This window comes from Triticum aestivum, chromosome 6D, assembly GCF_018294505.1.
Source record: "Triticum aestivum cultivar Chinese Spring chromosome 6D, IWGSC CS RefSeq v2.1, whole genome shotgun sequence".
NCBI classification, from domain to species: domain Eukaryota; kingdom Viridiplantae; phylum Streptophyta; class Magnoliopsida; order Poales; family Poaceae; genus Triticum; species Triticum aestivum.
Genome location: NC_057811.1, coordinates 405,760,239 through 405,774,041, shown reverse-complemented (window position 1 = coordinate 405,774,041; position 13,803 = coordinate 405,760,239). Strand labels below are relative to the sequence as shown.

The 13,803-nt window shown below is 46.6% G+C and overlaps 1 protein-coding gene across 1 annotated transcript; it reads right to left on the bottom strand.

Annotated features, from left to right (window-relative positions):
• Positions 1 to 336: 336 nt before the first annotated feature.
• LOC123145410 (uncharacterized) lies at positions 337 to 11,775 on the bottom strand. Its single transcript, XM_044564814.1, has 14 exons — positions 11,296 to 11,775; positions 10,163 to 11,186; positions 9,920 to 10,081; positions 8,618 to 9,537; positions 8,364 to 8,535; positions 7,026 to 7,951; positions 6,768 to 6,943; positions 5,417 to 6,355; positions 5,174 to 5,335; positions 4,676 to 4,760; positions 3,671 to 4,071; positions 2,715 to 2,855; positions 2,426 to 2,529; positions 337 to 569 (listed from the first exon to the last, which is right to left on the bottom strand). Exons 1-2 carry the CDS (start codon positions 11,676 to 11,678, stop codon positions 11,078 to 11,080), a joined length of 492 nt encoding a protein of 163 aa, XP_044420749.1. The 5' UTR covers positions 11,679 to 11,775; the 3' UTR covers positions 337 to 569; positions 2,426 to 2,529; positions 2,715 to 2,855; positions 3,671 to 4,071; positions 4,676 to 4,760; positions 5,174 to 5,335; positions 5,417 to 6,355; positions 6,768 to 6,943; positions 7,026 to 7,951; positions 8,364 to 8,535; positions 8,618 to 9,537; positions 9,920 to 10,081; positions 10,163 to 11,077.
• Between the last annotated feature and the right edge of the window lie 2,028 nt (positions 11,776 to 13,803).

Here is a 13,803-nt window from a genome sequence, read left to right as displayed (position 1 = left end):
TCCATCGGTTTTAGCACCCCCACCAAAATGCACACATCATTATTATTATTTTCAATTTTAATTCCAACATTATTTAAACTATAGGAAATACGAGAACCAGAAAAAGAAAGAAATGATTTATTGAGGGTCGAGGTTTATGCTCCGCCTAACACCGCATCGCCTTGAAGAGGGAGCACTCATCCGTGGCCGCTAAGGCTTTAGTTAGTCTTTTTTCTGATAAAGAAGACACTTAACCGAGTCTGAGTCGATTTAGATTTAGTAACACTAGATGACCCGGTTGCGCCAATGGCGCAAGAAGCCAATTAGAAGCAATGTTAGTAGTGAGTAAGTAGGAGATATCGATGGAAAGATAATGCAATGTGGATTGTATTACAGATGGTAGAATGACTTAAATTGGTTTACATATAGTACAATGACTTAGAAATACAATTATATATAGGCAGCCTCACAGCTTATTTAGGCATCTTCTTAGTCTGATTAAATCAGCACTCCTGCCCCTAGTGCCATCAAACCACATAATTCTTGGACACCACCTCCCGATCCCATTGCCAATTCTATCGAACACACTCCTACAAATTTACTGGCCGTCAACAACAGTCAAGCACAAAATTATTATCACCTAGGATTTTGGCGCTTCTGGACAACAAACAAATTTTACCTTGATACTAAAGTAACCTAATTCAAATTCATTTCAGATATATTTGAGATAGTGGAAGCAACAATCATATAGAGAAATAACATCAAAAAATGGTGCTACTAAATTAGAGTAGAGAGGACAAAAATATACATAGCAAAAAAGAGATATCAGATATATTTTATGTGCCCTGCACAAGGTATGTCATGAGTAATTAAAGCATGGTATTTCTCAACCTCATGTCAGGTGCCTAATATTAATCCTACAACATGAAGCTGAAAAGCTGAGACGTAGCAACATATTCCTGAATCTAATCAGCATGTCTTGTTGGAAGAAATTTGATGTGAATTGCAAAATTCTAAACCAGGTGCTAGCCTGAGAACATCTTCCACTATGGACTATGGCACCTACGAGGATTTATAGTCAGCTTTTTCAAAAGTGAAAAGACAGAACCATCTAAAATAGAGGAACTTGTCGGCACACAACATAAAGAAGCGGATATTGCACATGCTCACTTAAGGCAACATCTTTAAATAAATATAGCTGCAGAATTTTCCAAACCTAAAAACAAACTACGACAAGCAACCAAGAAAAATCTGATGTTCTACATACACTGGAAGCATGGATGTTATTGAAAAAAAGGAAGGCATCGACAAGCGTAATTATCTCAATTTTAGCTACCAATCCAGAAGACAAGTATGTTGTTCTACAATAAATATAGCTGCAGAATTTTCCAAAACCAGAAAAGAAACTACAACAAACAGCCAAGAAAATTCTGATGTTGAACATACGCTGGAAGCATGGATGTTACTGCAAAAAGGGAAGGCATCGACAAACATAAGTATCTCAATGTTAGCTACCAATCCAGAAGACAAGTCATGTGCTTTTACTCAAGCTATGCGTACATGAACAATCATATATTTCTTTACCCACAGGAATAACAATCACAAGGTAGTCTAATTATTAGCAAATATTCTATTATGGGAAACAACAATACAGTTAAATGGTAGAAACCCTCAAAGGGACAAATGCCAAATAGTCATTTGTTTGACATCATCATCTTGCTAGTGAGCAAATAAAAACTATTGTTTCATTATCTCATAACAAGCTAGCTCAAAAGCATTAACCAACTTAGGGTGTGCCTAGCCTTATAGAATATCATAGCACACACATTGGGTGGAATAGACAGATAATTATAAGCTGTTAGTCATGTCACACTACCATAAAAACCATGACAAACTTCGAAAAAAGACCAGGTCAAACATAGGGAGGCAAAATCATCAAAGAGGTATATGGGTAAGAACTCACGAAGCAAAGCAAACAGAACAATTAGTAGATCCCGCTTACATGCAGCGCCAGTAAAACCAATAATAAATTTGGACCGGTGCTTCGGCAAGAAATTACTGCACAACAATGGTGACCAACCACAAGCCTTTAAATAAGGCCATATGTATTAACACAGCAGCAGTTTAGTTTCCACAAGCGAAACAATGAAGAAGCATCTTGTATAAGTTTACTTCATTTGGTCACAATACGTAACCATAAGTATTTATGCGCACAAAACAGGGAAGCACAATTACTTCAGGCCTAATTTTCACAAATTAGTTCTTACTGATTACTAAATGGCAGCTAAGCATGTAAGTGGTCTGACTATCGCAACTGCTAGTAAACTAAGTAACTAACTATATTTACCAAAATGTACAATGCTCAAGGTCAGGGTTTTTTTTTGGAGAGATGCTCAAGGTCAGCTAGGAAGACAAACACAAGGAATAGAGGATGCACAACTGATACCTGCTGAAGTTTGCTTTGGTCTCCTTCTCAAGGGCCAATCCAGAAACATAATCAGCAGCCTATGTGCCTCCATGCCAGGCTTTCCACCTATAATTGAGAAGCACCTAAAAAGATGAAATTGACATCAGCCATATATCACAAGTTCTAGACAAAGAGATCTCTTATAAAACAAGTATACAAATTCTGCTCACTTCAAGATACTGCAAACAAGGAACCATAGTTTTGAATATGACAATAGAACAGAACTTCGGTTAAACATGACAATGGAAAAAAGCACCATTTTCCTTACCATTTCAAACAACATTGTTACAATTTCCCCTAAAGAAATCCCAATACCTTCATCAAAGATAAAAGGAGTCATCATATGCACACGTGCTAGTCTGCTAGATAGTACATTTGAAGTCTGGTAAAGTGAAGAAGGAAACCTGTCCTGCAAGGCATGCAATGTATTCTTTATAAGGAAGATGTGGTACAATACAAATAAAGAAGCAACGATCCCTGTAAAGTGATCTACGTTTTGGGAAGGCTTATCCGAACATAATGCATATTTGATACTTAGCTGTGGCAGTACCTCACCGCAATATCCTATAAATAGGCATATTCCCCAGCATAGTGAAATAAATCATTGTTTTTAAGGCGGTAAGGCGTCCTAAGGCGAGCACCACCCGCCTTAGCGCCTAGGCGACGCCTAAGCGCCTAAGGTGGACGCCTAAGCGCTTAAGGCGGGCATATTTGTAAGGCGTTGCCAGGGCGCCTTATCGCCTAAGCGTCTAAGGCAGGATGCCTTAAAAACAATGAAATAAATACCTAACTACCTTCCACTGAAACTATTGCAACATAAGTAGTTTTTTGTTCTTGGTCTGCACAAATGAACCCAAGGTATCATGCTCTTATGTCAAAGAATACCGTGTTTTCCTTTTTAATCTTAGTTTATCTAGCCATGTGAAATGCAATTCACCACAAGCATCATAAGGCTAACATAAAGAAAAGGAGGCAGCAATGAACTAAAAAAAGGACATGCTAATGAATTAGAAGTAAACATATGGAAATATTCCTAATGGTAGATCTCTCACGAGAGAGTTTCTTATGAATCTTTGTAGCATATATTTTCTTTGAAAATAATAGATACGGTCAACCTTACTATTTCAAAACTGGCCTGAATCATAACATAAGAGAATTCAAGTCCATATTTTCGAATATACAGGAAAACGAAATAATCGCATAATCGAAGAGCAGACATCTTACCTTCCAATTGGCCCCTAGATCAGACACTTGGGCGGAGCACTCCAGCATCACGAGCTTGGCGACGGGCTAGGATTGGCGGCGGCTCACATCAGTTTGGTGTACTCGTCCATGTCATAGTAGGCACCCCCTGCCCTGGTCGATGGGCACGGCCCTAGGCATCTCCCGCTGGGGCCACAGGCCCAGTCGAGATGATGGCTTATTGCATCGAGCCATCCTCAGCATGGTTCTTTGCAACACACCGTGGATTTCTGCCGCTGCTCACCTGACCTGAGTTGCCTCCCCTACTGCACCACCGATGGCCGCGTGGATGGCAGAGAGGAGGAAAGCTTGGAAGGGCAAGCCGTGGTGGGGGTCAATGGAGCTTACCTCGACAGCCCCCACGGCACTGCCGAAACATGAATCTGCAAAATAAGAAGAAAAATGTTTCATCTTCCGTGTATGCTAAGCAATGGATGGTACTCATATGCATTATGAAGGCATTGTAAAGCTCGTCGCAGTTCATACAAGTTGGATTAACCTTTCTTGGTTGCTCCACGACGGACTTGTAGACAAGAATAGGTAAACAGTTAACTCATGCCATGACATGAAGAACATATATAGTTTGTTCACATTTTCTCAGTAAGTAATACAACATCATATCATGTGCTTCATTACTGCTCCAGTTTTCTCAAATAACTATCTCTCCATTTCAGCTAAATTCTGTTTGACTATTTATGTAAACATGCAAGTAGTTCATTAGTATTAATTTCTCTAGAGAAGGCTGGCAAACAAATCTAATGTAACCAACATGGTGCTTTACCATTATTCATTTCAAGAAGCAGAAAGTCTAACTACAGCCTATATCAAACTGAAATATTGTAGAGTTCAGGAGGGATGCAGGCAAATGTTACTTCTATGATATCATAAGCAGGTTGCACGGTACCTCTTATTATGGAGAAGCTCCAGAATAAACTAATTTGCATGTATGGAGGAATAAAACGAAAGAAAGCAACACAATTGGGTTACCGGACGAGGAAGCAATCCCTTTTCTCCGCTTTGTGTTCACAGTAGATGCTACAGATCTTGCCATTGTGCCTAATTTTATCGTACCCTGACCAGGAACGGGAAAGTGCATCAGAGCATAAACCAGAACACAGTGTATCCAGTTGGCAATAACAGTTCTTTCGATCAATGCTTCATTCTAGGATCTGCCTAATCTCCAAGACAAGTGCTTCATTCGATCATGAAAACAGATGAAATATGCATGGCTACATAGTTATATAAATGTGGACATATCAAATACACCTTTTGTGAATATCTTAAAATATCATACTATACTAAAAGGCTAATCTCCAAATAAATCAATAAGATATTTCTTTCTTATACATCATAATGTATAGAATTCCTACCTGTAAATACAAATCCTTAGATCTGTACACGACATGTTTAGGAAAAAACATATATTATCAAATTTAGATGTGAGTGGTGGAGAACGTAATAGGAAAATAGAGACATTAGAGGCACCTTGGCAAGACTTTCGAGCCAAATTCTTCTTCGTCTATTTGGCCTTCTTCTCAACCATAGAGAGAGAGAGGAGATAGAGGTTAGCCATTGACCACAGTTGGCTCCTTGCTCCTGCTGCACCGGCCGTCGAACGAACTCAACCTTCCATTCCTCGTGGCGCCCCTGAAGTCGAAGCTCTCATCAATGAGAAAAGGGGAGACGTGTGTGAGATAGGGATGATGAAAAGGCAAACTGTGAACCAACCCGAGCTCCCAGCCCCCGTCAACGACCCCGTCCGCATCCGCCGAATCCACCAACTCCTGCTGCTTCAGCCTACAGGCGCCGGATCCGTCCAGCATCCTTCCCTCCGTTGCAGCTCCACCCCGCCATGAAGACCTTGCTCTCCACTACGACAAGCTGCGCCAGAGGTGGGCGGGGAGGAGGAGGCTACGTGGTGGAGCAAAGAGGGGGCGCGGAGCAGTGCGGGCGTGCGGCGGCTGCCGCACCTCCCTCTTTCTCCTGCAGATCGAATCCAGCGCCGCCGCCGTCGCCGGGAAGCTCGCGTCAGCACCCGGGGCGGACGAGATGTGCGCGCGGGGGGGGGGGGGTACGCGACTGAGGTGGGAGGAGGCGGCGGCGTCTAGGGGGAGGCGACTGAGGTGGGAGGAGGAGGAGCGGGGCAGCGGTAGGGTTCGTGGGAAGGACGCGGGCTCTCGAAAAGGATGCGAGCTGGCTCATTCCTTTTTCGATGCCCTGCTCTTTTTCTTTCGCTCGCTGCTGCCCTTTCCGCCCTCGCCGTTTTTCACTGCCCTGCTCTTTTTCTTTCGCTCGCTGCTGCCCTTTCCGCCCTTGCCGAACTATTCACATACACGTGGATGGCGCGGTTGTGCCCAGCTACCCTCTCATCCTTTATAAGTTCAATTTCAAGAAGCAGAAAGTCTAACTACAGCCTATATCAAACTGAAATATTGTCGAGTTCAGGAGGGATGAAGGCAAATGTTACTTCTATGATATCATAAGCAGGTTGCACGGTACCTCTTATTATGGAGAAGCTCCAGAATAAACTAATTTGCATGTATGGAGAAATAAAACGAAAGAAAGCAATATAATTGGGTTACCGGACGAGGAAGCAATCCCTTTTCTCCGCTTTGTGTTCATAGTAGATGCTACAGATCTTGCCATTCTGCCTAATTTCACCGTACCCTGACCAGGAACGGGAAGTGCATCAGAGCATAAACCAGAACATAGCGTACACAGTTGGCAATAACAGTTCTTTCGATCAATGCTTCATTCTAGGATCTGCCTAATCTCCAAGACAAGTGCTTCATTCGATCATGAAAACAGATGAAATATGCATGGCTACATAGTTATATAAATGTGGACATATCAAATACACCTTTTGTGAATATCTTAAAATATCATACTATACTAAAAGGCTAATCTCCAAATAAATCAATAAGATATTTCTTTCTTATACATCATAATGTATAGAATTCCTACCTGTAAATACAAATCCTTAGATGTGTACACGACATGTTTAGGAAAAAACATATAATATCAAATTTAGATGTGAGTGGTGGAGAACGTAATAGGAAAATAGAGACATTAGAGGCACCTCGGCAAGACTTTTGAGCCAAATTCTTCTTCTTCTATTTGGCCTTCTTCTCAACCACAGAGAGAGAGAGAGAGAGAGAGAGAGGAGATAGAGGTTAGCCATTGACCACCGTTGGCTCCTTGCTCCTGCTGCTGCGGCCGTCGAACGAACTCAACGTTCCATTCCTCGTGGCGCCCCTGCAGCCGAAGCTCTCGTCAATGGGAAAAGGGGGAGACGTGTGTGAGATATGGAGGATGAAAAGGCAAACCGTGAACCAACCCGAGCTCCCAGCCTCCGTCAATGACCCCGTCAGAATCCGCCAAATCCACCAACTCCTGCTGCTTCAGCCTGCAGGCGCCGGATCCGTCCAGCATCCTTCCCTTCGCTGCAGCTCCACCCCGTCATGAAGACCTTGCTCTCCACTACGACGAGCTACACCGGAGGTGGGCGGGGAGGAGGAGGCTGCATGGTGGAGCAAAGAGGGGGCGCGGAGCGGTGCGGGTGTGTGGAGGCTGCCACACCTCCCCCTCTCTCCTGCAGATCGAATCCAGTGCCGCCGCCGGGAAGCTCACCTCCGCACCCGGGGCGGACGAGATGCGAGGGGGGGGACGCGACTGAGGTGGGAGGCGGCGGCGGCGGCGGCTAGGGGGAGGCGACTGAGGTGGGAGGAGGAGGAGCGGGGCGGCGGTAGGGTTCGTGAGAAGGATGCGAGCTCTCGAAAAGGATGCGAGCTGGCTCGTTCCTTTTTCGCTGCCCTGCTCTTTTTCTTTCGCTCGCTGCTGCCCTTTCCGCCGTCGCCATTTTTCGCTGCCCTGCTCTTTTTCTTTCACTCGCTGCTGCCCTTTCCGCCCCCGCCGAACTATTCACCTACACGTGGATGGCGCGGTTGTGCCTAGCTACCCTCTCATCCTTTGTAAGTTCAATTTCAGGAAGCAGAAAGTCTAACTACAACCTATATCAAACTGAAATATTGTAGAGTTCAGGAGGGATGCAGGCAAATGTTATTTCTATGATATCATAAGCAGGTTGCACAGTACCTCTTATTATGGAGAAGCTCCAGAATAAACTAATTTGCATGTATGGAGAAATAAAACGAAAGAAAGCAACATAATTGGGTTACCGGACGAGGAAGCAACCCCTTTTCTCCGCTTTGTGTTCACAGTAGATGCTACAGATCTTGCCATTCTGCCTAATTTCACCGTACCCTGACCAGGAACGGGAAGTGCATCAGAGCATAAACCAGAACATAGCGTACACAGTTGGCAATAACAGTTCTTTCGATCAATGCTTCATTCTAGGATCTGCCTAATCTCCAAGACAAGTGCTTCATTCGATCATGAAAACAGATGAAATATGCATGGCTACATAGTTATATAAATGTGGACATATCAAATACACCTTTTGTGAATATCTTAAAATATCATACTATACTAAAAGGCTAATCTCCAAATAAATCAATAAGATATTTCTTTCTTATACATCATAATGTATAGAATTCCTACCTGTAAATACAAATCCTTAGATCTGTACACGACATGTTTAGGAAAAAACATATATTATCAAATTTAGATGTGAGTGGTGGAGAACGTAATAGGAAAATAGAGACATTAGAGGCACCTCGGCAAGACTTTCGAGCCAAATTCTTCTTCTTCTATTTGGCCTTCTTCTCAACCCCACACACACAGAGAGAGAGAGAGGAGATAGAGGTTAGCCATTGACAACCGTTGGCTCCTTACTCCTGCTGCTCCGGCCGTCGAACGAACTCAACCTTCCATTCCTCGTGGCGCCCCTGCAGCCGAAGCTCTCGTCAATGAGAAAAGGGGGAGACGTGTGTGAGATACGGATGAAGAAAAGGCAAACCGTGAACCAACCCGAGCTCCCAGCCTCCGTCAACGACCCCGTCAGCATCCGCCAAATCCACCAACTCCTGCTGCTTCAGCCTGCAGGCGCCGGATCCGTCCAGCATCCTTCCCTCCGCTGCAGCTCCACCCCGCCACGAAGACCTTGCTCTCCACTACGACGAGCTGCGCCGGAGGTGGGCGGGGAGGAGGAGGCTGCATGGTGGAGCAAAGAGGAGGCGCGGAGCGGTGCGGGTGTGCGGCGGCTGCCACACCTCCCTCTCTCTCCTGCAGATCGAATCCAGCGCCGCCGCTGGGAAGCTTGCCTCCGCACTCGGGGCGGACGAGATGCGAGGGGGGGGGGCGCGACTGAGGTGGGAGGCGGCGGCGGCTAGGGGGAGGCGACATAGGTGGGAGGAGGAGGAGCGGGGCGGCGGTAGGGTTCGTGAGAAGGACGCGAGCTCTCGAAAAGGATGCGAGCTGGCTCGTTCCTTTTTTGCTGCCCAGCTCTTTTTCTTTCGCTCGCTGCTGCCCTTTCCGCCCTCGCCGTTTTTCGCCGCCATGCTCTTTTTCTTTCGCTCGCTGCTGCCTTTCCGCCCTCGCCGAACTATTCACATACACGTGGATGGTGCGGTTGTGCCTAGCTCCCCTCTCATCCTTTATAAGTTCAATTTCAAGAAGCAGAAAGTCTAACTACAGCCTATATCAAACTGAAATATTGTAGAGTTCAGGAGGGATGCATGCAAATGTTACTTCTTTGATATCATAAGCAGGTTGCACGGTACCTCTTATTATGGAGAAGCTCCAGAATAAACTAATTTGCATGTATGGAGAAATAAAACGAAAGAAAGCAACACAATTGGGTTACCGGACGAGGAAGCAATCCCTTTTCTCCGCTTTGTGTTCACAGTAGATGCTACAGATCTTGCCATTCTGCCTAATTTCATCGTACCCTGACCAGGAACGGGAAAGTGCATCAGAGCATAAACCGGAACATAGCGTACATAGTTGGCAATAACAGTTGTTTTGATCAATGCTTCATTCTAGGATTTGCCTAATCTCCAAGACAAGTGCTTCATTCGGTGAGGAAAACAGATGAAATATGCATTGCTACATAGTTATATAAATGTGGACATATCAAATACACCTTTTGTGAATATCTTAAAATATCATACTATACTAAAAGGCTAATCTCCAAATAAATCAATACATCATAATGTATAGAATTCCTACCTGTAAATACAAATCCTTACATGTTTAGGAAAAAACATATATTATCAAATTTAGATGTGAGTGGTGGAGAATATAATAGGAAAATAGAGACATTACAGGCACCTCGACAGGACTTTCGAGCCAAATTCTTCTTCTTCTATTTGGCCTTCTTCTCAACCACGGAGAGAGAGAGGAGATAGAGGTTAGCCATTGACCACCGTTGACCTGTTGCTCCTGCTGCTCCGGCCATCAAACGAACTCAACCTTCCATTCCTCGTGGCGCCCCTGCAGCCGAAGCTCTCGTCAATGAGAAAAGGGGAGGCGTGTGTGAGATAGGGAGGATGAAAAGGCAAACCGTGAACCAACCCGAACTCCCAGCCCCCAGCCCCGTTAACGACCCCGTCCGCATCCGCCAAATCCACCAACTCTTGCTGCTTCAGCCTACAGGCGCCGGATCCGTCCAGCATCCTTCCCTCCGCTGCAGCTCCACCCCGCCACGAAGACCTTGCTCCCCACTACGACGAGCTGCGCCGGAGGTGGGCGGGAAGAAGGAGGCTGCATGGTGGAGCAAAGAGGGGGCGCGGAGCGATGCGGGTGTGCGGCGGCTGCCACACCTCCCTCTCTCCTGCAGATCGAATCCAGCGCCGACTTCGGGAAGCTCGCCTCCACACCCGGGCCGAACGAGATGGGGGGGGAGGGGGGACGCGACTGAGGTGGGAGGCAGCGGCGGCGGCTAGGGGGAGGTGCCTGAGGTGGGAGGAGTAGCGGGGCGGCGGTAGGGTTCGTGAGAAGGACGCGAGCTCTCGAAAAGGATGCGAGCCCTGCTCTTTTTCTTTCGCTCGCTGCTGCCCTTTCCGCCTCTTTTTCTTTCGCTCGCTGCTGCCCTTTCCGCCCTGGCCGTTTTTCGCTGCCCTGCTCTTTTTCTTTCGCTCGCTGACAAGGATGGGGCGGTTGTGCCTAGCTACCCTCTCATCCTTTCCTTTTTCAATTGTTCGCGAAATGGAGTCGCCGACAGTGCAGCAGCACATAACAGTAGCACTCTACAACCTAAGCGCAAATAAATAAATAAAGAAGAAGCATAGTTTTATTGTCCATGAACAAACCATACTTCTCGAGATGACTGGATACATATGTACAACACCATCACGTGTCACGTTCGCGAAACATCGACCGGCTTCCAGAAAAAGTGCAGCCGATCTGACTATTGAAACGCAAAGCTAGCTAGTTAACGCAAGAAAGGGAATGAAGCTGATGCGTCCTGACTGCCCCTCCTCTACGAAATTAAGCGGTGTTCTTCTTGAAGATCCTGTCGAGGACGCCCTCCCTGCTCTGCTCGGGGATCCCCGGCGGGTCCACGCCGACGTCCTTGAGCGTCACCGCCTTCCTCGCCCTGAGAAACACAAGTTATCCAACATCAGTCACGTACATCAATCAAACCACCACTCTGCGCGCAGGAAGTGATAACCAATCGATAGGAACGAGGAACGGCGTGGTCGTACGGGTAGTCGGCGACGGGGTCGGCGACGCCGGCGGTGAGGGAGCGGTCGTCCTGGACGTGGGCGACCTTGCGGAACACGGAGCCGCCGACGAAGCGCTCGGCCTCGTCGAGGGCGAGGTCCGGGTCCGCCACCTCGGGCACCGCCTCGCGCTTGCGCTTGTCGACCCAGACGTTGGGCGCGTGCGCCAGCTGCTGCCGCGCCGTGTGCAGCCCCAGCGCCCCCGCCAGGCCGATCATCCCCAGCGCCACGTACACCGGCACGTAGTCGCCCATGGGCTTCGCCTTGGGCCTCTCGGCGTGCGCCGCCGCGGTGGAGGCCGACCTCCGGAAGTAGCCCTGCAGGGCGGCCGTGCGGAGCGCGGTGGCGGCTCGTGAAGCCATCATGGCTGCTAGCCTGGGTGTGATATCAGCAGAGAGTGGCGACGATCGAGTGTGGTTTGGATTTCTCTGTGTGAGTGCTTCTTCTGTTTCGCTTTGAGCTGATGGGAGTCTGTGACGGTGGCTTATCTTATAGGGGCGGCTCGGTGGTGTCGTGGCGAGTGGCGAAGAGTCTGGAACGGGCGGGAGCAAGGTGGCGACGCGCGGCAGGGCGGCGACGCGCCAGCGTGACCACGCCGCGTTTGGAGGGCACATGCGATTAGTTACGTGTACCTCGTTCGTGCACACGGCCGTATGCATCTATCATGCAGTTTGTTCTCGATTGCTACTGCGTACACTTTTTTATGGAACACACTAGACGTATTAAGACCATGAAATTCCTGTGAAATACACTAGAGTATGGATGAAAGTAGAGTGAAAGCTTTCCGCTTATCTTGAAAAAATGGAAATTACGAGGAAAAATTGAAGTGGAAATGAAAAATTGCAAGACAAAAACGAAAACAGAATTATTTTTTAGGGCAAACGAAAATGAAAACAGGATGACGTTTTCCGATGAAACATGCACGGAAACATGAATTTCTATTTCGTTACTACGGAACTTTCAGTTTTGAATATGACACATGACTGTTTCTAGCCCGACTAGGAGTTGGGCCATCTGAGCCATTCTACGTATCCATTGAACAATCTTGTTGGTTTTCCTTCTTTTGTCTACTGTTCAAGGGGTCTTTACTTTCGGTGTACACTCTGCTTTCGCCTTCGTGTACGTGCCGTATTTGCTCCATTTTCATTTCTGATAGTATCCATCTCTGTATTTGTTTTTGGGTTTTTTATTTGTTTTGGCTTTCACAAAAAAACTGAAAACAAATGCGGCAGGAGTAAAGTCTATTTTAAACCCTGAACTCGTACGCCTCGTCGGTTTTAAACCCCAAACTTCAAATCCCTGAAATCCACACCCCCAACTCTCCAATCCCGGTCGTTAGCCACCTTAATGCTGTTTGAGGGGAGGATTAGATGACGTGGCAGACTGGAGGCCGGGTTTGCCCCACTCTCTGGCTGTCTCTCTATTATAAGCGCGCGCGGGCTGGGTGGGGAACAGAGCTAGGGTTCGTCGCGCGGGGTAGGTGGGGAACAGAGCTAGGTTTCGTCGAGCGGCGAAGGCAGGGCGGCGATTGGCGGCGCCGGCGACCATGTCGTTCTCCTCCGGAGCTTCATCTTCTTTGCGCGGCGGCGGGCTTAGCAGGAGAGGCGAGCAACAAGCAGTGAGGTCACCGGTGCCGTATCGGGAGCAGCCCATGGACTACAAGCCAGCTAGGAATTGCGGCCTTTGCGGGAAGAAGGCGCCGCGGTGGATCTCGTGGAGTAGGGCGAACCATGGTAGGAGGTACTATGCGTGTGTGGATGCTCAGGTATGCTCGATTCCTTGTTTGTTTGGTTGTCCCGCCTCTGTTTCTGAATCTCTCTTTAATTTCTCTGAAATTTGTTGGTGAAACAAATAGCATGGCTTCATTGATTGGCATGACGGCCCGACGACGCCATTTCTGCGTGGATTGCTTGGAGATCTTCGGGATAAAGTATGGAGGCTGGAGGATTATTTGGCGGCTCAGTCAAGGGAGGGACAAGATGCTGGTTTGACAGAAGAAATGAAGAAGAATGAACTAGTTGCAGAAACTAGAGCAAGATTTGACAAGAAAAAGGAGATGGAAATGTACAAGTTTCTGTTCTATGGAATGATGTTTTTTGTTGTTGGTTTAGTTGTAGGGTTGCTGTTAAGTTAGATCATTTAGATGTGTCTTGTATTTGAGTGAAATGTAATGGATGCTATGTGCGGAAGAAAAAGCCTAAATGTTGACAGCAACAAGATCACATCTATTGTTGAGTACTCTGTATTGTTTTATTTGTGTGCATTTTCTTTCTTGACAGCAACAAGATCAAATTGAGGCAATATACAGAACAGAAGTAAGCATGCATTGTAGTTTTTTTGACATGAAGAAAGTCTGCAGTTTGACAGGAATTGGCAGCAAAAAGAACAGAAGTAAGCCTGGAGTTTGACAGAAATTTTGACAACAAATTATATATCAACATGAAGCTCTCCAATTTGACAACAAGTTGGCAGCAACATATATAAGAGATA